The sequence below is a fragment of the Podarcis raffonei genome, chromosome 7 (genome assembly GCF_027172205.1).
Source record: "Podarcis raffonei isolate rPodRaf1 chromosome 7, rPodRaf1.pri, whole genome shotgun sequence".
In the NCBI taxonomy this organism is placed as follows: Eukaryota; Metazoa; Chordata; class Lepidosauria; order Squamata; family Lacertidae; genus Podarcis; species Podarcis raffonei.
Window position 1 is genome coordinate 26,929,531 of NC_070608.1, and position 27,465 is coordinate 26,956,995.

The 27,465-nt window shown below is 40.9% G+C and overlaps 1 protein-coding gene and 1 long non-coding RNA gene across 6 annotated transcripts in view; one reads left to right on the forward strand and one right to left on the reverse strand.

The window, feature by feature from the left end:
* The window catches only part of LOC128417263 (uncharacterized), a 32,665-nt gene that overhangs the window by 1,213 nt on the left and 3,987 nt on the right, over positions 1-27,465 (reverse strand). The window contains exons 2-5 of one of the 3 annotated variants that reach the window (XR_008331427.1): positions 22,289-22,385; positions 18,620-18,778; positions 13,192-13,283; positions 4,937-5,253 (exon numbers count right to left, since the gene is read on the reverse strand). This is a non-coding gene — a long non-coding RNA (uncharacterized LOC128417263). Of the gene's footprint in view, positions 1-4,936; positions 5,254-12,524; positions 12,658-13,191; positions 13,284-18,619; positions 18,779-22,288; positions 22,386-27,465 lie in introns of those variants that run through there. The other 2 variants (XR_008331428.1, XR_008331426.1) reach the window with 2 other exon arrangements.
* PIP4P2 (phosphatidylinositol-4,5-bisphosphate 4-phosphatase 2) lies at positions 1,415-27,446 on the forward strand. Of its 3 annotated transcripts, none has more exons than XM_053395683.1 (7): positions 1,651-1,857; positions 15,194-15,342; positions 17,219-17,325; positions 18,674-18,797; positions 21,846-21,898; positions 23,746-23,836; positions 25,925-27,446. In XM_053395683.1, the coding sequence occupies exons 1-7, from the start codon at positions 1,752-1,754 to the stop codon at positions 26,066-26,068; spliced, it is 774 nt and encodes a 257-aa protein (XP_053251658.1). In that variant the 5' UTR covers positions 1,651-1,751; the 3' UTR covers positions 26,069-27,446. The 3 variants fall into 3 exon arrangements, with proteins under 3 accessions (XP_053251657.1, XP_053251658.1, XP_053251659.1); XM_053395684.1 differs by having other exon boundaries at positions 15,197-15,342; XM_053395682.1 differs by lacking the exons at positions 15,194-15,342; positions 17,219-17,325 and having other exon boundaries at positions 1,415-1,857.

Below are 27,465 nucleotides of genomic sequence, written 5' to 3' on the forward strand. Positions count from 1 at the left end.
TACTTGCACTTTAAGGTGCTTTCGAACTGCTAGGTTGGCAGGAGCAGGGACCGAGCAATGGGAGCTCACCCCGTCGCAGGGATTTGAACCGCCAGCCTTCTGATCGGCAAGTCCTAGGCTCTGTGGTTTAACCCAAAGCGCTATATTGCAAAATTCAGAGAAGCATGAATTTCGAAGGATGGCTGAATGTATATGTATATATATATGTGTGTATATATATATATATATATATATATATATATATATGTGTGTGTGTGTGTGTGTGTGTGTGTGTGTATATATATATATATATATATATATATATATATGAAATATATATGTACTTATATATAATATAAGCATATGTAAATTTTGCAAGCTGCACCATAGTTTGTCCTCTTTTTGGTGATGCATTTCTTCTCTTCTTGGCAGTGCATAAGTGGCCACCCTAGGCAAACCACAGGTTTGGATAAGGTCCTTAAGAAATCATTCTGACCCACTGCCCTGCATTACAATATAGAACACAATTAGGGCTGTCACCAAATTAAAAAGCAGTAAGAACAATTAAAGAAACTATTTGTCAATTTACCTTGAGAGCATATTAGGACAATTACTCAATTGTCCTAATATCCATAGATTTGTATGGGGCAAAAGCAACACTCTGAAAGCAAGAAACATACTTCCTTTGCTTCTGATGCAGGTGTGGTAGCACAACATCCACAAAGGTGGGGGATTTGTCACCCATCATAGGTTACGGACTCCAACTCCCATCAGCCAGCATGGCCAATGATCAGGGATGGTGGGAGTTGCAGTGTAGCAACTTCTGGAGAGTCATACCTGGTCCCGCATACCTGCTTTTGGAGGAGATATTCCCTCCATTGCATCTGATCACTATGAGGACTTTGGTGTTGAAATAAGAACGTCAGAGGATGCTTTCCCCCCTCTCCCAACCTCTTTCTGTTTTCATGCAATGTCTTTCAGAATGCAAGCCTGAGAGCAGGGCCTGTTTGACTAAACCCTAGTAAGCTGATTTGGGAGCTTTTGCCGGAGCTGAAGGGGAGGTGGGCTGAGAAGGCCCTAAATCGGGGGTGGGGTGGCCAGGGTGATGCCCCTCAGATACTGCGGACTCCCATCACCCCTCAGACCACACAGCAGCTGGGACTCATAGACCTGGGGAATCCGAAACATCTGGTGGGCACCACCTTGGCTTCGCCTGCTTTAAATTACATATATCTTATACATTGTGGGAAACAGGAAAGGGAGGAACGTCTCATTTAAGATGGTGCTTGCTCACCGCAGGGTTTTTTAAAAAATTATAATATGCTGCATATGCATTAAATTAATCTGTTGCTGATGATCAGAGGCACCCTTTCAATGCAAAGTTTCAAAATCGAGGAATCTGAAACGCTGCATTCCCCCAAAGGCGCCGTATGCACTCCTACACGTATCAATGCAAGTCTCTCTCTCCTCCACCCGCAGCAACTTTTCCTGCGATTTGGCCGCAGCGAGCAAATCCTCGGAGCCCCTCCTCCAAGCGACCCATCGATTAACTTGCACCTCGGAAGGAGCCGGGGCTAAGCTTTCTCCCGCCCCCGAGAAGCCGGGCTTGTGTGTGTCTCTCTGTGTGTGTGTCTCTCCCCCCCCCTCTGCCTCTCCCCTCCCCCGCCCTCCCCCGCCTTGTGACACGCACATTGTGCGAGTGTGTGGAGAGGGCTCTTCCCTCGCCAGCCTCTCTCTCTCTCTCTGCTGCTGCTGTTGCTGCTGCAGTAGTCATGGCTGCGGACGGGGTGGACGAGCGATCGCCGCTGCTGTCAGCCCCCAGCTCGGGCAACGTGACGCCGACGGCCCCGCCGTATTTCCCGGACAGCAGCCCAAGAGGTAAAAACGGCGAAGGGGGGGCAGCGTCGCCCCACCTTGCTGCCCGCACCCCAATCTCCAGGGAGGTTATTATTATTATTAATTAATTAATACGTATCATTATTTTCATACACGTTTGCCCCCCCCAAAAAAACTCCCTCTCGCCCCGGTGCCAACTTGTGCGGGTGCAGATCTGGTTCGCTGCTTGGGGGGGGGGTTTCGGGACCCGCCTCTGGGGTTTCGTACCATTGCAGGGGTTCCCCCCTTTCTTTCCCCGCATATTCAAGGAAAGAGGGGAATTTTCTTGGGGTGGTGGAGGAATGAGTTTGCAATGTGTGTCTGCGTGTCTTTTCTCTTGTGTGTCCCTCCCCTCCATCAGCCATGAGTATACAAGGTTAATGGCAGGGAAAGAATCGATCACGCAGGCTTCCGCACTCTTCGCAAGTTGAGTGGGGGGCCTTTCCCCCCTCTCTCTTTTGCTTTTAAGGTGTGCGGGGGAAGGAGCGGAAGAGGCAGGGCAGGCATCGGCGGCCCACATGGCTCTTGTGTCCTTGAGAGAAGGTTTTCCAAGAGCCTTTCATTCAGTCCGTATTGCTCCCCGCCTCTCCAGTTCTGCTGATTCAGGGGGCTCTTCCCTAAAGGACAAGGTCAGGCACACCAGAGACGACTTTTGAGGCTGGGGGGGGCCTCGATCTTTGATATAACATGTAAATATTCTCTTTCCAGCCTGCTCCCCACCTTCAGCCTTTCTTGATTAAATAAAAACACACGCCCATCTCGGAGTTAGTAGGGAAAGGGCTGGCTTACAATGTGAGAGATGAGAGGAGATAATGCAGCTCAATACAATTTATCAAAGATAATGCAAGTATCAAAAAGGCTCCACAAAGCTGGGCTGTGGGCTGTGTGTGGTTTCTGATAGAGATTTAGCAAGCTGAATCTGACACCTGTGCCCTTTGACCTGGAAGCACTTGCTCCCCTTCTTTAGTTACATGGGGCTTGCCTGATTCTCATTTGCACTCTTCATATGCCCATGAAACTCATCTTCATCACCGCTCAGCATGTTTCGGTGTGGAGATCAGCTATTGAAAAATAGGTTCTGATGTGCAAGGATTTCCCTTTCCTTCTCTCTTTATCTCACCCTTGCCCTTCCACTTTTTATGATGGTGTGTGTTGGTGATTGCGATGTGGTCCAATAGATGGTTTAAATCACAGCTGACATTTATTTGCATAACTTGATGGCTAGCTGTATCCTTAAGAGTGGTGAATAGGGAGTAGGATTTGTTTAGGCCTCACCAGATGATATGTCAACAGCAAGGGTTAAGGACCTAGTAGATCCAGGCCTCTGGTTCTGCCTGTTATTTACTGCCATGTCAGGGATGGGGACTCTAAGGCCTCCCAGACCTTGTTAGATCCTAGCTCCCAACATCCCTTACCACTCTCCAAGCTGACTAGGGCAGATGGGAACTGTAGTCCAACAACAACTAGATGGCCAAAGAGTCCTCAGCCCTAATATGTGTCTCTTAAGCTCTGTAACAACAGCTAAAGTTCTGTTGTTTGGTAGGCTCTTGTTTGAATGGTGCTTTGTGATGATTATTATTTAGTTGTAAGGCAGACTTGGAGCAGAATGAGTATAATGTTTGAAAATACATGCGACTGCTTAATGAGATTAAGGGGTTAAGCCAAAATACACAGTTAAATTCAGGTACTGTAGCCAGCAGGGTGGATTGATTTGCAATCAAACTTCAGTCATAAATCATCAAGAAAAACTGCCACTTTCAAGTTGTTGATTTTAAATTAAGGCTCCCACCTGCACTATGCATTTAAATCATTTGGCTTTCCCCAAAGAATCCTGGGAACTGTTAAGGATGCTGGAAGTTTTTTTGGAGATCCTTATTCTTCTCTCATTTTCCAGAGTTCCCTGGGAAGGGGGAAAGATTGTTAGCCCACTCCGGCCATTGTAGCTCCGTGAAGGGAACAGGGGTCTCCTAACAATTTTCAGCACCCTTTAACAAACTACACTTCCCAGGATTGTAGAAGGGACGTCATGTGCTTTAAATGGACATTGGATGTGTTTTGATTATGTGTGGATCTGCCCTCAATGGGCTAATCTAACCAATTGCAACATTTTAGTTTACTACAGAGACTGTATCCGAAACATGTTTCTTAGGCCTCAAAACACTCTAGTAACTAGCGAGTAACCCTATTGAACACAGTGGGGCTTGTCTCTGAGGAAATGCACATAGGTTTGTGCTGTATTACCCCATCTAGGATTATGGTTTTCCTATTTTGGTGGAGAAACAGCTGTAACATGTTGTGATACCCATTAGAATCCCAAATCCCTTTCTCTGCTCCCTCAGTAAAAAAAAGAAAAGAGAAAACTGCAAACTAGTTGAGACTCGACCAGGCCAGATGTTACTCATGGATAATTCGGCTCCTAGAGGCAAGTGAGGTGAGGGCAAGTGAGGAAAGGGAAGGCCCTTAATCAGAAGCTTGCAAAACTTCTCAGAATCCCTAAAAGGTTGTAGAACCCTGGGTGCAAAATACAGATCTAAGAGAATGTACTCCTTTTTTGTATTGCTCTTTCCTTTTCTTATTTAATTTCCACTCTGCCTCCCTGATCTCATTCACATCACATCAACACAAAGCAGATAACAATCCAAACCTTTTGCTCATTGCAGCTCATGTGGTTTTGCTCATGTGTTCCTATCTACTTAGAGGCAGATGAAGCCCCACATTTCTAATGGAAGCAAGGACTGGTCAGAGCATTTTATTGTCAGGAGATAAAATGGGAACATCCTTTGTTGTATGGATATAGAGAATATATTTATATCATTTGAAAATGGAGCACACAGAAGAGTTTGTGTAGTTAAAGAACATGGAAATATGGCAGATTATGTAGGTGAGCACTGTGGATGTTCTTTCTAGTGATACATTGGAAAGGGACATAGCTCAGTGGTAGACCATCTAATGTGCAGGCTGAAGATCTCAGTTTCAATCCTTGACATTTCCAGAAGTGAACCCCTCGAGAGCCACTGCCAATCAGTGTGGACCAGTAGTTTCCAATTATCTAAGTGCAGGCGCTGGGAAACAAACGAATAAACTATAACCTGAAATGGCGGGAGACAGCTGGAAAATCCTTGAGGCTCAAAAGGAGACCCTCTCCAAAGCCTGAAGAGGACGTCAGTGAGTCAAAAGTCCAGAAAAGAAGACTCCCAAGGACTCCAAAATTGCATGCGGGAGCTCTTGCTGTTACCCAGATCTATTGAATTCAGTGGGGCTTACTCCTGGGTAAGTAGAGTTAGGATTGCAGCCTATATTGGCAGCCATCACCACAGCTTGTGATAGCAAAATTCCTTATTTTTCACCATGAGCTATGTGAAAATGCAGTTCCTCAGCTTCATTGGATGACCTCAGGTTCTAATATTATGAAAGGGGGAGAGAAGAAAACATCTATTATGCTGCCTTATTAAACTAGCCAGTTTGTTTCAAACCAGGTTTGTAATAACCATGCAACGCTAAGGTGGGATTCATTAAAAGGGAAAACCAGACTTGGCTGAAGCCCACTTCCCAGCCACAAGGGCAGAGGAGAGGGAAGTCAGGCATGATTTTTTAATGTTTCTGTAATATTCCCTCGTAGGAGAGATTATTCAGCCCCCTGATCATTTTGCTTGCCCTTTTTTTAATCAAGCCCATAATAAGGAAATAGGACATGGCCTCTTGATATAGCATATGACCTCCTAGTGCCTCGTTTCAAATGCTTGACCTCAAATATATATTTTTCCATGAATATTTATTTTCACAGGAAAGCGCCTTTGTGTTTGATTGAAGGCCTGAGATTCAGTTAAGAGATGATGACTGCTGAACCATGTATTAGCGCCACAAGAGCTAGCCTGCATGAGCCTGGGCTCACCCAATTCCCTCTCCTCTGCCCTTGTGGCTGGGAAGTGGGCTTCAGCCAAGTCTAGTTTCCCTTTTAACGAATCCCACCTTAGCGTTGCATGGTTATCACAAACCTGGTTTGAAACAAACTGGCTAGTTTAATAAGGCAGCATCACAAGCCATAGTTTGATGTTGGCTTGTTATGAAACATGGCACAGTTTGTTTTAAACTAGTATCCCTGGTTCAAGCATAACCCTAAATTTGGAGTTTAGCAAAAGTGAAAGTAACTCTGCTGAAATCCACCTTGTGTCTGCATGGAAGGAGGGAGCATACAAGCTTGATGCTTTGCTCAGGCTTGGCAACATAATGTGGTGTATACAGTATTCACCAGCAGTACTGATAAGAGAAAACAGTATTCAGATTTCATGTAATTTAGGCTGCAGTCCTAACGCCATTTACCTAGGAATAAGCCCCAATGAAGTAAACCTACTTCTGAGTAGACGTGGTTAGGACTGCATTTTCCCCCTAATGAGAGATGTAGAATATATAAAGTTTTTTTTAAAAAACAAACAAATAAATATGGTTTAAGTTACCTAAAACATGCATTTTAAATGATGACCTTCAAAATATTTTTAGGAACCCCGGTGTCAAGTACAAAGAAAATCCTGTGGAACATAATAGCACTCCAACTAAATGAGGCTGTAAACCTGCAGAATGTGATCTGGCAGCAACACAAAAGTGAACCTTCCCTATAGCGGTGCCAACTTCTGGAATGCTCTCCTTTCTGTGATTTGGGAGTGCACCCAAATTTCATTAAAAACTCATTTGTTTGTTCAGGCATTCTCTGACTAGTACATTGATTCTGCTACACTATACCATTAATGATACCCATAACACTTTTTTAAATAAAAGTGAGATGGTTTTAATGAAGTTTTGTTTCTATCTCTGTAAACTGCTTTGAGGTTTAATTGTAATGGCAAGCTGTATAAAAAAAAACCTATCTAAAGAAATAACCCTCACAATCTTCAACAGATAGGAAAGATGAAAGCCACACTTAGCTCATTATTTGGCTGCATATTTGGCAAGTAAGTACTTGTGGTGTAGTCAAGCCAAAGTGAAGTACTTGAAAAACTACATGTGCTAAAATCTGGGCAGCTTAAAAAGTGCTAAATGTTAGCTGGATAATGCCCTTAGTGATTTCAGACAACAAGAAAAGGAAAAAAACACATAAGCTTCCTTCTTACTAGGAAGCACATGAATACATTTTTAATACTTAACATTTAAATAAATATAGGACAGTAGCATTCAGTGTTAACAGGACATTCCCGAGCGAAGAAGTGTGTGTTGGTAAACACTGGACACTAACATACTTCTTGTGGGAAATTGCTGTCAAACATAACTATGCATGAGTGCTAGTTAGTGCATGGAAGGGTTAAGACCAGAGAGGTCTGTTCCTAGACTCAGTTAGGTCACATCCCCTTACCTCTGTGAGGGAGGAAGTGAAGCTGCTTCTCTTCCTTTCTGTCACTCTCTTCTAGCCATGTAACCAATCAGGACGGATGTGTCTGAACTAGCTCCAGATTTCAGACCAAATGTCTGAAACTATATTCAGTATTTTGTATTCCTTGTTTCTTCATGGATTAACACATGAACCAGACATTTGGATTTAGTAAGTAAAGCTTTTTAACTTACTCAACAGTGTGTGTGCTCTGTTCATTGCTAGATAGGTAAAGAGAGGGGGCAAGAATTGTAAGCAGACTAAAAGGGATATGTGAAAGGGTTTAACAACCTATATCCCATGCTATGCTGCTGGTTAACTCTGAGAGTGTTTCTAACACTGCTGAGGGATCTCTCACACTCTTAGAGTGTGCAAAGTCCCATGTTTTGAATCTAGGCACCCAGCTGATACTTTTGTTAATTACTCATATGTGGGCGAGATCTTTTTCCACCTCCACATTTCTGACATATTATTACAAAGCAGCTCTTTGCTTTGGCATGAACATGAACACTAGATTCTACAGTCCTGTATCTCTTCATCTTCTAATAGTTGCCCTTTTAGGAAATGAGTTTAATGTACTTTTTTATGTTGTGAACCTATTTAAGATTTTCTCCACACTTAGCAGTATAACAGATATTTTAAATAAATAAAAGTTATTGCCAACTTTAGAAATTGATTCTCAAATTAACGAACTTAAATGTGTGAATAAAGGATAAGAAATGATAAACAATGAAATTGGTCAGAGCATATGCACAAAACAAGGACCATGGTGCGGAGATAATAGTGAAATGTGATATAGTCATTGTGAGACAGTGATGACCATCCGCCAGGGATTCTCTTGTCTGTAAAAGCTTATACACAGCCATGCTGGTCTAGTGAATTTGTGGGTTACAGGGGAAAAGCCTTCCTCATTAATATCAATGACAGGGGTGGAGTTTTGCATGGATAACGAAGTGAACATGTGGTGCTGCCATTAATAATAAAGTGAGGAAGTCTGAGCACATGGTGTGGAGGTTCCTTCTGTGCCATGAGACTATAAATCCTTGGGTTTGAGAAGTGATGAGGAACGTGTGACATCTCAGATGTTGGACATCTACAAGGATCTGTGCCTTGAATCAAAGTATTTGTGGTGCTGACAAGAACTATGTGGTTTTTACTGGACAGCCTACCAGTGTAATACTTTATCTGATGGTGCATATTTTGGCTTCCCATGTAAAATCATGCCAATTCAAGAAGATCCATTTTAAGACTACTGGATCCGACTTCTACCCAGAGATCATGGATAAGTTACAAGTGTGCGTGTGTACATGTGTATATGCTTTCTGACCATCAAGAAAGGGGAGTGAGATTCAGGAGATGGGGGAAAGACACAACCAGAGAGGGTGGTGCCCATAGCACAATCTCAAATTCCAAATGTGTTCACTTCACTGGCCTAAAAAGTGGCAACTCCACCTGGCCTTACTCCTCTTGGCATTCATACAAACCCATCACTTAAAATCAAGTGGGGGACTGCTTGCCCCCTGCCCATGTCCTGTGTTGTTCTGAGGGTGCCCCAACCCTCTGGAGTGGATTTCTGTGGTGCACAGGAGGACACAGTGGGACAGGAGAGGTAAGAAGTGTCCATTGCATGAGTGAAAATCTGCTCAGGGAAGTTAAGATCCAAGTCAGTAGCTGGTCTAAAGAGCTTTATAACTTGACAACATATTTGAACCCGTCCCTGCTACCTGCCCAGAGCGCCATCCATTACAACATCATATAGAATGGGGCTAGCTTCCGGTTTCCCTAGCTGAAGACTAGGTGTAGGATGCTAGGGGTGTTCTGTATTTAATAAATTCATGTAATTCGTGCACGAGGTACTGAAGTTTGTCTTGATTTATGTACAATTTTAAAAGCAAGCCCAAGTGACTAGCTGAAAGACTTCTTGCTAAATAGGGCTCTGCAGCCTTGCTCAGTTAATACAAAGCAATTGTGCCACATGGTTAACTGTACACAAAAGAGACACTTCAAAACAAATTATACTGAAGGCAGAATCTGTGGGATCAGTTGAGGAGTGTTCCCATTTTTCAAAAACGAAAAGCTTGCAAATGCTTTCCTTGCCTAGATGTCAACACTTGTGTCAAGGCTGTGGTTTCTCTGTAGCCATTTCGAATTCTCCTGAGCAGTGAATGCATCTAGTGGCCTTGATTGCAGGAGCCTTGTCTCTGTGTGTTCTGATAATAAGATTGCTAATTATTTTAATGGAAGCCTGTCAGAGCTGGCATACAGATGCTAACCTGCTTCATTCCGGTATCTCCTTTTCAAAATGCCGCTGTTAGTATAATGAGTTCTGCCTTGTCAGAAGAATGAGATTGTCCACATGCATTTTTTTTAAGCAGAGATCCTGCTGATAGTGATGTGTCTTCCTGCAGCTGAGCATACCTGTGTACTTTATAAGTCAGTGGAGAATAGGTGGCGATAATGGAGAACTAGTGATAACTATCTATGGCCACCAGATAGTAACAGGTAGACCATGCTATGTTTTATGCTAATCTAATATTTTAATTGTTGACATTTACATCTGCCACATTTTCCCCCTTTCATCAAAATGGGAATCTATAGTATCCCACTCATGTATCATGTGATTCCACCTAATCGAGGACCACTTACTCTTGTTATTGCTGATTAAATTGTCACTCTGGTGTGGGTTCTTCTGAACATAAATCAAAGAAGAATATAGGTGTTTTGTATCTCCCATCCTTGGCTTCATATTTGACCAAGGATGAAAATGTGCACCCATTATTTAATTGGATCTAAGATAAAAAGAAGAAGAGTTTTGGTTTTACTTCTTGCTTGACCTAATTATCTCCTACCTCCCCTTTTAAAAGAGTGGCTGATTGACGTCGATAAGCAGCTATAAATCTCTCAATGTTAGTGCCAATGGTATGAATCAAACTTTATTACTTCAAGGACGCGGAAAGGCTTGTAGCTTGTAAAACTAACAACACTTACTGGAAATAACCAGAAAACAGGGAACAAAAGGAAGAGTTTTATGCACATTTCATCCCTGCCAGTATATTCTCTATTGAATAATACATCGACCCATCTTTATGTCTCAGGTTACTGGCAAATCTTGATTTATGTTCCAGGAAGTGTTTGAAACAGTGGCAGGATCCTTTACTAACCTAGCTTCTACTTCTGTTTACTTGTCTGTCCTAATAAACTCCTGAAGTGCTACTAACTTGGTGTTGGAGATCCTCTAAATGGATGTTTTACAAGGTTCTTGTAAGCTTGTGCTGACCTTTTGCCCAGTTCACAATGCACCTTGCTTGACTAAGCTAAATGCCACTGTTGCCTCCACTACTGCTGAAGGAAACCAGGTTTCCTTGTATCGTAACATGTACAGTAGGACCAGATGGAGAGTGACCTGGTTCACATGTTATACTTACCATGACCACATGGATGTGCTGGCTCCTGGAGAGGAACTTGCACCTCTCTGGGCTTTTTAGCTCTGCTCAGTGAGGCAGCTTTGCCATGTCTGGCTTAGCATGTTTTCTGAACTGCGGATCATGGTGATGCTCTCTTCTTAATCATGATTTGCAGCCAAGGTCTGTCCTATGGTTATAGGTCATGGTTAAGTAGAAGAGATCTTAAGCATGATCACAGGCAGGTGGGAAAAGATGGCAGGGCAAAGAGGGTGAGGCATTGTCTGTTTGCCTTCACTCACCTGTGTTTCCCAGTTTGATGGGCCTGCAACAGCCTCTCCACTTGAGCCAGAAAGCAAAAAGACTCCTTCCTCCCTGTCAGCCTGGATAGCTCAGTTTGGTGCTGATAATGCCAAGGTTGGAAGTTCAACCCCTGTATGGGACAGCTGCATATTCCTGCATGGCAGGGGGTTGGACTAGATGATCCACAGGTTCCCTTCCAGCTCCATGATTCTATGACTTGGCTGTGCAGAAATGTCTTTGAGAACAGCTGCCACTGTTGCCCCTTGGCTCAAGTTAGGAATTGCCTGGCGGAAACTTTTTGGACTATATTTGGATTCTTCAAGACATCAAGCGCTGGAGAAGTTTTGAACATATTTTGACGAATGTAGCTCTTCCCCCTATTTTACACAATCTGCAATATGCCATAAATTGCTCAGGTGGATTTCTTTAGGCTTTAATACTATCAGAGGTCAACATACTTTTCTGATAACTTTTATTGCCCTATTCTGTAGAAAAGGGCACCTGGGAATCCAAGCCAAGGTGAAGAATACTTTCTTCAGCCTTTTCCAGCTGGCACATCTTTGGGTCTCTCTATGCCAATTTTGGTGACTTGCAAAAACAGTTGTTGGTAAACACTGTCGCTGAGTATAGGCGGATACTTTTGATGTCTCACATAAGAGACACTTTTCTGTGCATGCAGAATTTAGATTTCTGAGAAATGTAGTGTCCTCTTGATGAAGGAAGGGCTGTAGCTTAGTGGTAGAATTCGGTCCCAGATTAAATCTCTGACCTATCCAGTTACATTTTTAAAAGCATTTTAGTAGAGATGGGAAAGATCTCTGCCCAAGTCCCTGGAGAGCTGATTTGAATCAGAGCAGAGACAATACTTAGCCTGCTGTTCCAATGGCTTTGCTAATATAGTCCCAGTCCCTTATGAAAAATATCCATATGCAGGAAAGATTCAAGTGCTGAAACCAGAACAGAGCATGAACATGAAGAAATGTATACAGTCAGCTGTGGTGCATGTACCTGATGAAGTAAACTATAGTTCACAAAGGTTATGCCATGTCAACATGTTAGTCTTTAAGGTGCCACAAAACTTTGTTGTGCTTGAGACTATCTGTGACACATTGGTAGGAGGGCACAGAGGTTAAGTTTCCCTGCCTTTATCTGTTGGTACAATTAGCTCCAATCTGTACAGGGAGAACTTGTAGGAATCAAATCCCCATCCCAAGAGTATGGCTAGAGTGCATCTTTCTAGTGATGTATGAATATAACTTGAGTTTTCTGTTCTCGGGGTTAGATCCTACCAGTTAAGTTATAGTTTGATTCATGTGGATATCATGTCAGTTGCTGGAGAAGCAGTTATAACATCCCTTCAGCAGAAGCTGCCAAAGACTCATGAAAGCTGTTCATTGTGAGAACATCTCCTTTCTGAAAGCCCTTGTGTTGTGCTTATTGATGCTGTTCCTCATTTTAGACCTTAATCTGTGGTAAATATGTAGTCCATATAATTATTAAGCATTGGCAGTGTACCTGACACTATACAGAACTTTGAATCGACATAGAGGGCTTATAGTTGACCTGTGCATCTTCCTGAAGGGTTGGTCTGATAGCTCTGGGTGTATGACTGACCTTTCCTAGCAAGGTGCTGTATTATAATCAATTGCTCCTCTTTCTGTTCCTTGTGATTTACACCTTAGACAAATCTTCACAAATGCATTTGAAGCTGGCAAGCAAATTCTCCAGAAGATAAAGGACCTGTTTTTGCAAAGGAGGTTAGAACAAAGGTTTTGTAGGAGAAGTGAAAAGTCAGTTATGTTTGAGGGAAACATTGCATAGAGCAGAGGGATGAGGGGCTTTAAACTGTTGTGTAAAGTAAGAAGGAAGGGCTGTTTGGGAATCAATGAAGCTTGTAAGGAGGGTTAGCAAGGAAAGCTTGGAAGACTATTTTTGGTATAAGAACAAGCAAATATATGTCTGGAAAGCAGGCACTGGAGTGAATGAGAGGCACAGTTGGCAGAGCCCTGGGGAGGAAGGAGACGTCAAGGGTCTTGGACAGAACCGCACACAAAGCCTAGTAACAGGAACATTTTGTACTGTGGGCAGTTCACCCCCCGCCCAATCTCATTTCACTTTTAAGTTGTATACCGCCTTTCTCTATTACTATTAACAAGCCGGTTTACAACGACAAAATATACAACGAAGATCACACAACTTACAATAATCTGATCCAATACAAAAAGGTCATAATAAAAACATAACCTTAACATAAACTCCGCTGGGAGGACTCACCAAACAGGCTTTGCTCTTGAGTCCATGATTATCTGTGGATGGACTTTGCAGGTCAGGTTGGAGCTCCAGGAACACACAATTCACTTGTAGCCCTACAGAAAGGAAAAACTCTAGTGTATTGAAACCCTTGCATGCCCTCTGATTTTCCCCATGCTCAGTTGTAAACTTATATTTTACTCATTGTTCTTCTATTTTTTAAAATTTATTTATTGATATCGCGATACATATATGAAATATTTACATAGTATTGTTCTATATATTTGGTGGAGTGGTGATGATGATGGCAAGCATTATAAAATCTAGGCTTCTTTTTCTAATTTCCTATCAGAGTCTACAATGCTATGTTGCATCACAGGTTTGTTTTTTTAATTAACCATTTTTGATATTAAGAACGGAATTAATGTTTGCCTCCTGTACTTAGCCCTTCAGTAGTCCAACTGCCTCCCTGCTTGTAACTGTTTACAGTATTGCAGAAATGCTTGCAGTGTTACTGGAGCTGTTCTGTCACATCATATTGCTTTCCGGCTTAGTGATGGGATGTCCTTGCAGCTCCTGTATTCACATGCCCTAGTTTTGTAACCACATGTGGTGTGCAACTTGGTGGAGAAAAAGAAGCTGCTTCAGCCATTCAAGTAAATGGAGAGGAAAGGGTGGTTTAAGGTACCGTAATAATATACCTCTGTGATACAAGGAGTTGGAAATGCAGTGAGAAATGCTCAGGAGTTTATTCCTGACAGCATATTCAAATGCTCAGAAAAAGGACATAGTTCACTCCTCTTGGGACAGTATGAGTTCAGAATGGAAGATCATACACTAGCTTTTTTGTTACCTGTGATTATTTTTGTGGAAGAAAAGCCATATTTATTTTACCAAAAAAATCTTTGTTTTGTTCTCAATTGGGGTACAAGCCAGGAGGGGAAAAAATTACATGTTTGCATTTCTTCTTCTCAGATTTAGCTCAGGGGAGAGCAAGAGAGCACTTTGGTACCATGACATGCCTTCAACAAGGCTATTTGATTTCCGAACTGCCATTTAATTTGAGAGCTGGGAGGGAGAGTTGAAATTTAAATAGGAGATGAATTAATCATCTGTGAGATGTTACTCATTCTGCCCTAAGAGTAATTTGGCTTAGTCTGCTCGCTTTCACCTTGCACTTTCTTTTGCCGAGATTGATAGGGAACTGAGAGGACTACTTTAGTCCCTGTTGTACTTTATCTCAAGTGAAACAATGTCTTGATTTCAGCAGTTGTCTGTTCCTTGATTAAAAGGTGTTGTTTGGCATAATGGACAAGTGGGTTATCTGCAAGGTTGGTGTTATCTATTAGTTTAATATTGCCTGTGCAACTGCATGTTGGACACTCAGGACAGACCAAAGGAAGTACGTACAGTGGTACCTCGGGTTAAGTACTTAATTCGTTCGGGAGGTCCGTTCTTAACCTGAAACTGTTCTTAACCTGAAGCACCACTTTAGCTAATGGGGCCTCCTGCTGCTGCTGCGCTGCTGGAGCATAATTTCTGTTCTCATCCTGAAGCAAAGTTCTTAACCCGAGGTACTATTTCTGGGTTAGCGGAGTCTGTAACCTGAAGTGTATGTAACCTGAAGCGTATGTAACCCGAGGTACCACTGTACTTAAAACAGCACAGTTAAACTATGGAACTCACTAGCACAATAAGTAGTCGTGGCCACCAACGCAAATGCCTTTAAAAGGGGTTTACACAAATTTGCAGAAAATAAGGTTATCAGTGGCTGATAGCTTGTATCTTGCTTGTAAAGAAGTGGTGAAAGTGTTATTGCACTCCTATCCTTCTTACAGACTTCCCACAGACATTTAGCTGGACAGTGAGTGTAGGAAGAAGATGCTGGGCTTCGAGTCTGATCCAGCAGTGCTCTTCTTACATTCTTATGATGCTTTGCCTTTCATTTTATTGCTAGGATTATTGTCCAACCCTTTCACATGTTTGCTTATTCTGATGCATTTTACTTTTCATCCTTTCCTTGCAGCAGAACTTCCGCCACCGTATACTGCCATTGCCAGCCCAGATGCCAGTGGAATTCCTGTAATAAATTGCCGTGTGTGCCAGTCATTAATCAATTTGGAAGGGAAGCTTCACCAGCATGTTGTCAAATGCACAGATTGCAATGAAGCTACGGTAAATGACTTTGCGGGCTTCTCGCTCTCGTGACATGTTTTATTATGCCCTTTCACAATAGAAGAGACTCACATTGATGTGACTGCTCAGCAGCTGAGAATTAGCATGCAGTATGAGGATCATTTGGATGCAAGGAAAGCCACTTTGAGTAGAAAACAGTAACCAGATGATGATGTGACTAATTCATAGACGCTACATTTATGGAGATAGTATGGCCTATAATTAAGTCCTGAATGAGTAGCTTCTCTATTTGCAGTCCAGTCCAGGTGTGGTCAGTTTCTGTATTCTGCAGTGCTTTATGCAGATCATATAGTTTGCCAAACCACCATTTTAAGAGCGTAAAATTCTGACTGCCTACTATTATCACTAAAATGTAAGAGAAAGAAAAAAGAGCATCTTCCACTTGCTCGTATTAACAATAAAAAATAATTCATCAATCCTGGCTTAAACATGCACATTAATATAAGCAGTCCATATGTCCAAATAGATAGCCAAACAAGAATGACAATTAGAAGATGCACTTTCAGATACAGAAAGGGAAGTGAGATCTTTGGACCGCTGGGTAATAGATGGTGGACCTCTCTTTTTTTCTACTGCGTGTGTGTGATGGTGGGAATTAAAATTAACTTGCTTACATTTCTATCTTTAAAAACAAAAAACCTGGATATAATGGAAATATAAAAACATTAAAATAAGTGCACCCAGTCCACAAACTTTCTGTATTAACACATAACTGGCTAATGCTGGTCCAGCCCTTTGACACGTAAGGCAGTATTCGATGCACTTGTTCTGTTGGGGCAAGGATTTAGACTTGTGCAACAAAACTCCCTCTCCCCCTCATCCTGTGCACAGCCTCCCCAAATCTGCTCCAGAGGGTTGGGGGGAACCCCAGAGCAGATTTAGTGGGAGGCGTGTATGCAGGGAAGTTCTGTTCAACAAGCATAAATCCTTCCTGTATTGGAGATATTTAGCACAGCTTTGGATGCAATCCATAATGCTTATGTGTAATTTATGCTCATGTGACTGGCATGTGCACTTGTAGATAGGATTATAATCTTTGTTATTGTTTTTGAAGTTTGCTTAGATTTTTATTGCTGTTATTTAACTGCTTTTGTTTTGTCCAGCACTTCCTTTAACTTGTAATTAAAGTACTATTGGTATGTAAGGATATATATGCGTGTGTAACAACTGTTTTCATGTGATTTGCACCTAATAGTACCATAAACAGCTTGTGGAGTCCAATCATCCTGTGCTCTGTCCATCCCCAGTGGCATGCTGCCTGTGGTTTATTTTTTAAACATAGAAGTACATTTTTTTTTTTAACTTCATGCAGTCTGTTTTTCTTTTCTTAGCAGAATACTGTAATGTCCTGCATGCCAGCTATTGCCCTAACACTTCCCTCCCACTGTTGTAGTTTTTCTATTGACTTTTTAAACTGGATTGTTCATATCCCATACCCTCTTCCACCTTGACTAATATTCATCACATTTCTGTTTTTCCTCTCCCTGAAATGGCCCAATAAGTGGTGGAATCCTCCCTTTGGCCCCCTCTATTTCAGCCTTGTAAAATCTATCATTTCTGCACATTTAGTTTTTGCCTAGTCTCAAGATTGCACTCAACACTAAAGAGTGAATGAAGAACAAAAAGGAAGTAAAAGAAATGTAAAAAGTGTTCTAACAATTAGGTGCTGGCACAGACCTGCCTTAAATTATTTGAAATATCACCATGCTAGAATCAGTTGCTGTGCCTTGAATATCTATGTAGTCTTCCACCTTGAGTTTTAACTTTTCTGTCGGTCTGTTTAATCACTGTGGAATATTTTTCTTTTGACAGTCGGTACATTATATATGTAATTGCTTTTTCTTGTTTTGTGTAGCCAATCAAAAACCCTCCTTCAGGGAAAAAGTATGTTAGATGTCCGTGTAATTGTCTGCTTATCTGTAAGGATACGTCACGGAGGATAGGATGTCCAAGACCCAACTGGTAAGGGCAAACCAAATTATAATTTGCTTTTTCTCTTTGGTTTTTCACACACAACAAATGGTCTGACTATTGTGATATAAATAGTATAAAGAATAAAAAAGAATATTGCCTCTGGCTATTTCTCTGTTTAATGTTTCACATAAATTTCTGGCTGCTAACCTCTGCAGAACTAAATCAATCTTTACCAAGGACAAAGAAGAAAAATAACTTCTGCTTCTACTGTGCTAGAGATCATGGGAAGGACAGAAAGATGGATGCCTCTTGCACGAGATAAAAGGCAAAAACATCATATTTGATATTAGGAATGAAACAAGTAAAGAAGTGGCTGCAAAGGAACCATTGCCTGCATTTAAACCGCACACTCAATGGTTTCTTAGCTGGTGGGGCTTGCATTTGGCACATTTTAATTTTTTTTTACCAATTACATGTCCCGCTGGGATTGTCTCACCGAGGAAACTTACAAAATTAGGGGCTGCAATTGACACCAGTTGCACTGATTGTCACTGGCTGCAGCTGCTGCTGGGATTCACTGCACTCCAGAGTGCCTGGTCAGGAGCCCCCCCCCCTTGTAGCCAGTCCCTGCCACCCTGGGGGTAGCTGTCAGTGCTGATCAGCTGATTGGCCCTGACTGCTGCACCTGCTGAAATTGTTTGCAGGGGCCTTCTTTGCAGACCAGCTAGGTACTTCTGTGGGAAACTGCTAGATACACAGCTATTACAGTATTGTGACTGCCTAACAAGTACAAATAACCCATCTTTTCTCCAGTAAACACTTCTTATGTACTGAATGTAGTCAGATTGATTTAATACTACTTTTATTCTTTATAACACAGAAGTAATAAGACCTCTCTATGTAATAGGCAGTAATGGTGCAAGTCTATGAATGTTTGTTCAGAAATAATTTTCAATATATTCAGTAGAGTTTTGGTCCCAAGTGTTTAGTATTGCAGTAAATCAACATGAAGAAGCATAGGAAAGAGGAGGGTACTTCAGTATATCCAGGAGAAACACAGTAAGCCAATGTATTAGTGCACACTGCTGTTTTATGGAATGCCTAATCCTATATTGTGTTGGTATAGGAGCAGCAGAACACAGGATGTATGCTAGGAGCCCCAGTTCAGACTGTGTAACACCTTACTCCCTACTTCCAGTAGTAGGAGCCTCTGTCGCTTCCTGCTCCAAGGACTGCACTAGTTATTGATGCTGACACACTGATGATGCTAGAACAGGCCCATTTTAGGTGGGCCAAATCGGAACAAGCTTTCATTGTTGAAGATAATATGGCTAGGGAATACCTTTTTTTCTGTGCTGTATACAATGACATGATGGGTTTACTTTTCTCCATACAGTAGGCGAATCATTAATCTTGGTCCAGTTATGTTGATTCCAGAGGAGCAGCCAGCACAGCCTGCAATTCCTGTTCAGCCAGAAGGCACTAGAGTGGTGTGTGGGCACTGTGGAAATACATTCCTGGTAAGTAGAGTCCAAATGCCTTATACGAGAGGCATCACTATTTGCTCTCAAAGAACCAACTCATTTTTGTCAAGCAATTGGCTTTGTAACTCCCTTAGGATATTCAGCCTGTGTTTTAGTTTTCTCTTCTGCCAGTTGCCAGAGCTGGTCTCAATGTCTGGGGTGGTTCCCTAATAAAATGTTAGCTTTTCATCTAAGAATATGGTTTTTCTTCTGTCTAGATGGAGATGTTCAACATTGGCATGTTCAGTTAAAATAATTAGGCTGCAGATAATGTAAAAGTCCTCTCCATAAGCTACTGGCAGTCAGTGTAGACTATAATGGGCTATTAGATGGACAAATAGTTTGACATGGTTTAAGATCTCTTCTGATGTTAATACTTTAAACAATTTCCTTAATCATGCCATGTTTCGTTTCTGGTAGCTTTCTTCAGTTGCCCTTTCCTCTTGAGACCATTCTCTGCGGAAAACATTGCAGACAAAAGGGGGTGATCTTGATCAATGCTTGAAGTTGGAGGAAAAGGGAAGTGGGATGGTTTTGATTTCTATTAGACCAAACTTAAATTTAGCCTGTTTTCCATTAACCATCTTTAACTGCATAAGCTGTCTGCTAACAAGTTTGAATTAGTGCAGTCACACTTCGATAACTTACTAATTATTTCCATCATTACCATGAATCATAGAATCATAGAATCATAGAATCATAGAGTTGGAAGAGACCACAAGGGCCATCGAGTCCAACCCCCTGCCAAGCAGGAAACACCATCAGAGCACTCCTGACATATGGTTGTCAAGCCTCTGCTTAAAGACCTCCAAAGAAGGAGACTCCACCACACTCCTTGGCAGCAAATTCCACTGTCGAACAGCTCTTACTGTCAGGAAGTTCTTCCTAATGTTTAGGTGGAATCTTCTTTCTTGTAGTTTGGATCCATTGCTCCGTGTCCGCTTCTCTGGAGCAGCAGAAAACAACCTTTCTCCCTCCTCTATGTGACATCCTTTTATATATTTGAACATGGCTATCATATCACCCCTTAACCTCCTCTTCTCCAGGCTAAACATGCCCAGCTCCCTTAGCCGTTCCTCATAAGGCATCGTTTCCAGGCCTTTGACCATTTTGGTTGCCCTCCTCTGGACACGTTCCAGTTTGTCAATGTCCTTCTTGAACTGTGGTGCCCAGAACTGGACACAGTACTCCAGGTGAGGTCTGACCAGAGCAGAATACAGTGGCACTATTACTTCCCTTGATCTAGATGCTATACTCCTATTGATGCAGCCCAGAATTGCATTGGCTTTTTTAGCTGCCGCATCACACTGTTGGCTCATGTCAAGTTTGTGGTCAACCAAGACTCCTAGATCCTTTTCACATGTAGTGCTCTCAAGCCAGGTGTCACCCATCTTGTATTTGTGCCTCTCATTTTTTTTGCCCAAGTGCAATACTTTACATTTCTCCCTGTTAAAATTCATCTTGTTTGTTTTGGCCCAGTTCTCTAATCTGTCAAGGTCGTTTTGAAGTGTGATCCTGTCCTCTGGGGTGTTAGCCACCCCTCCCAGTTTGGTGTCATCTGCAAATTTGATCAGGATGCCCTTGAGTCCATCATCCAAGTCGTTGATAAAGATGTTGAATAAGACCGGGCCCAAGACAGAACCCTGTGGCACCCCACTAGTCACTCTTCTCCAGGATGAAGAGGAACCATTGATGAGCACCCTTTGGGTTCGGTCAGTCAGCCAGTTACAAATCCACTGAGTGGTAGCATACCATGAAAAGAACAGAGTTGCTATAAAGGAAGTTAACACCACAAATGTATATGGCACAATATTAGGCATAATAAGGCATAATATTAGGTGTGATGTACCATCAAAAAGTTTCTAGATATTTGTATTATGGAATTACCTGCACTTAAATGCCGCAAAGGCAGGGCAAGAACTGTAGTCTGCATGATGATGTCCCTTACCCAACCATTGTTATATATTAATTGTCTGCATATGACATTAAGTGTAGGTATGCTGGGCATCGTTTGCCCAAAACAGCCTGGCACGCCTAATTCGGCCCATGGACTGAAGGTTGCACATCACTGGTTTAATGTGAATAAGCTGTATGCTGCTCAAAAGTTCCTGTGGCACTCCTCTCTTGCTCCAGCTGCTAACACACCACAGGCAAAACAAGTTAAGACTCTGGCTACCATGTTGTCCGAGCCCAGATTTGTGAAGCTGAAAGTTGGAAGATTCAGGACAAACAGAAGGAGGTGCTTCTTATACACTGCATAGTTAAGCTATGGCATTTGCTCTTCCAAGGTGTAAGTAAGGATGGCCAACAATGTGAAATGCTTTAAATTGGGATTAGACAAATTCATGGAGCAAAAGACTATTGTTGTATACTACCTCCAGGATCTGGGGAAGTGTGCTTCTGTACACCAGTTGCCAGAAATCAGATGGCGATATTGCTACTGCACTCAGGTATAGCTTGTGGTCTTCCCATTGGTTGGCCACAGTGAGAACAGGATGCTGGACTAAATGGGCCTTTGGTATGATTCAGCAGAGTTCTTATATCGTTCTATTGGTGCTAATAGCAGGTTCAGTAGGGTTTTTTTCCCATTGGGACTGCAGTTTTGAGTGAAAAGGTCCTGATCTTAGCTAGAGGCCACATGGTTTTTTAAATAAACATACGAATTGGAGGATGAAGAACTGCTAAGGAGTACCAACAATATAATCCTAGGGGGTGCATGTGTCTAGTTTCGAAGGAAGAGTAATAGCTGCATTAGTGACATGAAAGTGCTACTGCCATTTATAAACAGAGCGTAGAGTACGTCAGACATCCTAGTAAGCAGCAAGTCATGGGAAATCGTTTTGTTAGGAAATCCCAAACCACAGAGTGTGGGGATACTGCTTGCAAAAGGGCATCCCAGTGACGGAAGGAAATGAGAAATAAAAACTAAGTGAAGCATGAGAAGTAAAATCTTGTGCTGTGATTCCCAGTGACATTTAACACGAAGCAAAATAAACAGTTTTCATACTGGCATTTTTTCAGCACTTCCTTCCTTATTTATTACAGTGGATGGAACTGAGATTCAACACTTTGGCAAAGTGCCCACATTGCAAAAAAATGTAAGTTTCAACAAGTGCTTCTACTAATGTTGTTATTTTGGGGGATATATGTATTTGAAATATAATCCCTCAGTCATTGGACAAAACATTTGTAAATGCTGATAATGAATGTCAGTGCACCCTTCTCTTGTCATTTCTAATTTTCCTTAGTCAAAAACTATTGAAAATTATTACTGAATTAGAAATGCTTGGATACAGAGAGAAACAGTTGCTGAAAGAAATATTAATTTCCTATTTAGCATGAAATGGTATTTTTAAAACCACAGTTTTGGAGCAAGTATATGAAGAGCAAATAAGTTTTTCTTTGTTGATATGAAAAATATGCATGCTACTTTCTTTAGTGCAGCAATTAAATTAAACTAGAAACAATAATAAAAAGCAATTTATTACCTGTTTTGATTATTGTTGTGATGGTCATTTTGATAATGCTTACAGATTAACCTGATAGACATTCTTACTGGAACACTTCTTGACGATGAATAATAGGCTTAGAACAAAAAACAAAACAAAACTGTATCAGTAAGAGAACAGCCTTCCTGGAACAGTAGCAATGACATCTAATAGTGCTACTAAAATGAGTGAATAGTTTGCACTGTATCATTCTTGCAATTGAAAAGCTTTGAAAGAAATTTTGCTTAATTTTCATGATGCTACAGAGACTAAATGGTCGTGTACACATTTTAAAATGAAGCTATATTACAACTTTCTAACTATAATTCAGAACAGGAATTGCATCCAGATTCCTATGGTACTTTAGTGACGTGGTAGGCTTGTGGTGGTGTCAAACCTCTTGCCATACTGACAGAAGAGTGGTGAAACACAGGGTAGGGAAGTTGTGGCCAGACAGCAACTGTGAGCCCAGCCCAGGTTGAAAGGGTACATGGCTGAGCATGAGTGGGTGTGCGTACGAGGGTAAGAGAGGGGAGAGGGTGGGGAGCTGATGGGGTTTTTGGAGTGAAGGGTGGCATTAAATGATAACATGGGAAGAGGACTAAGCCACAGGAAAGACTTGGAAACTCCTTGGTTCAGGTATATCTTGTGCGAGGTGAACGCTCTACCTCCTTCCACATTTTGAAGCCATTTAAGTGAGGGAGGAACAAAAAATGAGGGAGGAGAATGAAGAGTATCAAGATAGTTCTTGATAACTGGGCTTGCTACAGAACTTTCTGTACTTGGTATAGATACATAATTTTAACCACGCTGGAGGTGCAAAATAGTTCAAACATGACATGTATAAAGTTTTGTACATGACGATAAGCTGTGTGCAGAAAACAAAAGTGACCTATGAAGCTCATCTAAATAAAACTACAGGATTTTCAAATCACCTTCAAATCACAGTAGCTTTATTCATCTTAGTTAAGTAAGGACCAATGGAAAGCCCCAGGCACCAAGGTACAAGCCACATTAAATAGTATCCAGGGGACTTCATCTTTTAGTTTGAATACTTTGAAATTACTTATTGTAGTAAAGCTGCATGAACCAGGCAATTAAAAAGCATTCCAGGAACATTAAAAAATAATAATAAGTCACACGCTAGGCATATGAGCCTTTCTGAGCTTTTAGTGGAGTGTTTGAGCATTGGAACAATCACATGACAGCTTACAGTTTTTTTGTAAGCAATGTTGCTGCTGCTATGAATTTAATTGGGACATCTGTAGCCTTTCTTGCTCCAGAATGTGGTGTAACTTTGAAATCCAGATTGAGATTAGACTCTAACAAGCTTAAACTCATAACTTCCATCAGGGGAGATGTAGAACGTATACCCTTTAATGAATCCTTTATAAAAAGTCAAAACTGTTTTTGGGTTGTTTTTTTAATTCTCGCTGCGGCATACTGTTTGTTTGCAGTTCTTCTGTTGGATGTGCACTTCCACGAAGACGGTGTTGTGCATATATTACAATTGGAATGATATTTATCTTCATTGGAGTTGGATTAACTGTGAGTAATCTAAATTAAATCAGTAATGGTACCCTGCAGTTGAACAGAGCTAGTGCTATTGTTGTGGTGGTGCAAAAAAAATTGGGACTCTGCTTGTGTGTCCTAAAGGAATTCATAAGCTAGTGTGTATCAAAATGTATTTTATAAGCCTCATTTCTACATTTCATATTATCATGCATGGCATCATAATGCTGCAAAATAATCTCAGAATAAAAATGGAAAACTTTTCTGTGTCATTGGGAAAGGCCCCTAGTGTGGCCCAAACTACACACTGCAACAGCTGACCCATGTTTTCCTCCAGTGGTATTCCCCAGTCAAATTTAAATTGGATCCGGTGTTGTGGTTTAAAGCAGGGATGGGTAGCTTTACTGCATGTCAGCTGAGCAGCTCAACAAAGCCCACTGCCCCTCTGTCTCAGTTCTGTAGATTGAGGTACTCACCCTGATTTAAAGTGTCAAAGAGTATTGAAGCACAGTTGGGGAAAAGATAGCAGGGGCAAGGATTTTGTCTTGTACATTCCATACACAGCTCAAGGAACATGTGGTGATGGTGGATCTATGCTCAAATACCTGGCTTTATCACCATTGTATGTAGTGTGGGGCTCTCTCTATCCTCAGTCTGTCCAGATGGGTATCCCTTTCCTTGCCCACGTTGCCAGGAGGGAGATATTGAATAGCTTTCAACATATGTAGTCATTGGAGATTTAAAATAACCTTTCTTTTGTTTAGATAACTTCTGCTGTGATTTGTACACACAGATGCTCATGCCCTTGGTGATGTCAGTCTAAACAAAGAAAGTGCAGCCAGTGTGTTGAATGCAGAAAAAATGTGGTTCCTGGCTTCCTTATATTCTATTCTGATCACGAAAAGAATCAATAGCTATAGAGTTACAGTTATGTCCATTTTCATCTTATTTGTGCCTTGTTGCATGAATTCTCCCATGATACTTGGAACTGTAGTAGGAACTTGCTGCACTGATGTAGGCTGGAGTTTTATACACACTTAACATAGGAGCATGTCCGCCTGAACTTAGAAAACAAGCATATGCAAGATTGGACTGCAGATGCGCATGGAAGTACCGTACTTCTTTACTCCTGGGAAGCTGTGACCTAACTGTGAAAGGGCAACATCCCCCGAAAGATTTTATGGTAACTTTATAGTGCACTGTTCCCAAATGAACAAAGTTACATATATATTGACCCAAGAGGTGATTCCCCACATTGTCTACTATGCATGCAAATATGCTTCCTCGGCCTGAAATGAGATGAGACCACATCCCATAGTTGCCTTTGACTGGACTCAACAGTCCAGGGGTCCTTTACCTTTTACCTATATATTTTATGAATGGCATTTAACCCATTGAAGACAGCAACAGGAGGGGGTAATTGCTATATTGTAAAGCTGTTAAAGGCAAGGCTTTGAGGCAAGAACTGTAGCAGGAATAGCAGAGTTCCTCAAAAAAGGGAGTTGGAATATTAGATTCTCACCCCCCCCACCAAAGTTTTTCTTTTTTAAGAAGAGCAAGTATATTCCAAAACAATAAATGTAACTTGTAAAATATAGGTTTAAAATGGTAACTTTAAATGTCCAATTTATTATTTTATTTCACAATTAAAATACAAAATTTGTGGTGATCAGGGTTGTATTTATTGTTACACTAAATATGATGGCAAGTATGCCTCCAGCAAACTTGTAGAATTGTTTATGGTGTAATTATTATGGACATCTCAGTAAGTTTGACCATTCCTATACCCTATACAGTACTTCCATTGTTTAGAATGTAATTGGTGTTCTGTGTCTTTTGGAAAACAGCATGTTCTTTTGGGTAAAAACTAAAAAAAATTCCTGATAACTTACTGAGTATGAAATGCAAAATAACTTCTCTCTATGGCAATAGATTTCTGATGTGCTAATAGGAAAAGGCTATCTGTGTCCCAAATAAGTTAACTCAGAACAGACTGCAATTGCTTCAGAAACCTATAAGGTTGTTATTTTTTCCTTTAAGTATTAATTTTATACCAATTGTTAATGCTTCACCTTAAAGATTTAAATGATACTTATTAATTGGTGTTCTTTTTATTTTTAACAGGTTGGTACGCAAGATTTTGCCAGAAACTTTCATGCCACTTATGTTTCTTGGGCTATTGCTTACCTCTTAGGCTTGGTCTGCCTAATTCGAGCCTGCTACTGGGGAGCCATAAAAGTCAGTTATCCAGAACACAGTTTTGCATAGACTCCTTATGCTTTCTTATAGAAAATGGAGATTTCTAGAGGGTCTGATAATATGAACTGAGTAACTTAAATATTTTTCCTTTTAATATTTCCATTCTGTTACAGATAGTTATAAGGCTGGGGATCCTTTAAGAACAAATGTTCATTGCACTACATTATATGCAAATAATTTGTTTTGCTGCTAGATTCCCAACCTCTGAATACTAAAGCTTTGTTTACACTATCATACATCTGTCTTAAAAGTACTGTTGAATTCAATTCCAACTACAGTATTCTTTTACTATATTAAACAGTCTGTGCCATTTGAGATGAGTATGTAAAAGCAAGGTGTTTGAGTTTCTACAATTGCTTCACATTTGTATGTACACTTACAAACTGTATCAAAGCAGCCTGCTTTAAAATTTTAAGCAATAAGCATATTGCTTTAACTGCTTACTGTAACTTCTACTTAAGAACAAAGTGATCTTACTAAGTGTGCATCATTTTGAAGAAGGGAGCTTTTGCTAGGGTGTCACCATTTGTAAACACAGTATGCTTTCAAATTTCCAAGTCAAGGTGTAATATTTTGGTAGTCCATCTTAAGAAAAAGGTTAATTTAAACATAATTAAAATTCAGCTTAGATAATTTTTTCTTTCTTTCTTTCAAGGACCCTGGCACTTAATATTTTTTATCTTTTTACAGGCAAAGCCATGATTGGATTAATGGAACTTAATTGCTAGCAATTTGTATGAGTTCCTTTACAGGGTCTAAGTAAGGGAAGCATTTGATATGACTTGTTTTATAAATTTAGATGACTATAGGGTGATGTTGGGTTACCTCTCGGTTTGCTTGGATTGTGGTTTATTTTCCATAATAGGAAAATAATTTTCCAGTCACTGCAAAGGGAAATATAGCTTTACACTAACTAACAGGAAATGAAATAGAGTAAACAGTTACTCTGATCATTCCATAGATGTATAGCTGGTTAGTATAACACTGAAAACTAGTTGAACAATACAACAACTAAAGATGATTTTCTTGAGGTCACAAATAAATTATGGGGACCAGTTATTGCACTGCCCATCTTTGAAGTTTTACACAAAGTGTTTTTTAAAATTCTGAAGGAATACCCTGAGCCCTTTAGATTATAGTAGTCCTTAGATAATGGGAGTTGAGGTTAGATAAACGTGAATGTTCCAGGGTTGTGCATAATATTTTCAATGATCTATATTCCTGTTTGGGGGCAAAGTGATGCTTGGGTGAGGATTTGGAGCACAATAAATGTATCCTTCAAACTGTAAATGAAAGTCTTTGTATAATGTTAAATGTACAAAAGCAGTAGCTCAGGATTACCATGTACCTTTTAAAATACACTAATAAAGATTATTATTCAAAGCTATTATTTTTGGATTCTCATT

Excerpts from the sequence above, each read along its gene's own strand:
- PIP4P2 (XM_053395682.1), top strand. The coding sequence starts at position 1,430 with ATGCAAGTCTCTCTCTCCTCCACCCGCAGCAACTTTTCCTGCGATTTG. Across the intron at positions 18,798-21,845 it reads ACTGTGGAAATACATTCCTG|TGGATGGAACTGAGATTCAA; the intron begins GTAAGTAGAGTC and ends TATTTATTACAG. Across the intron at positions 21,899-23,745 it reads TGCCCACATTGCAAAAAAAT|TTCTTCTGTTGGATGTGCAC; the intron begins GTAAGTTTCAAC and ends GTTTGTTTGCAG.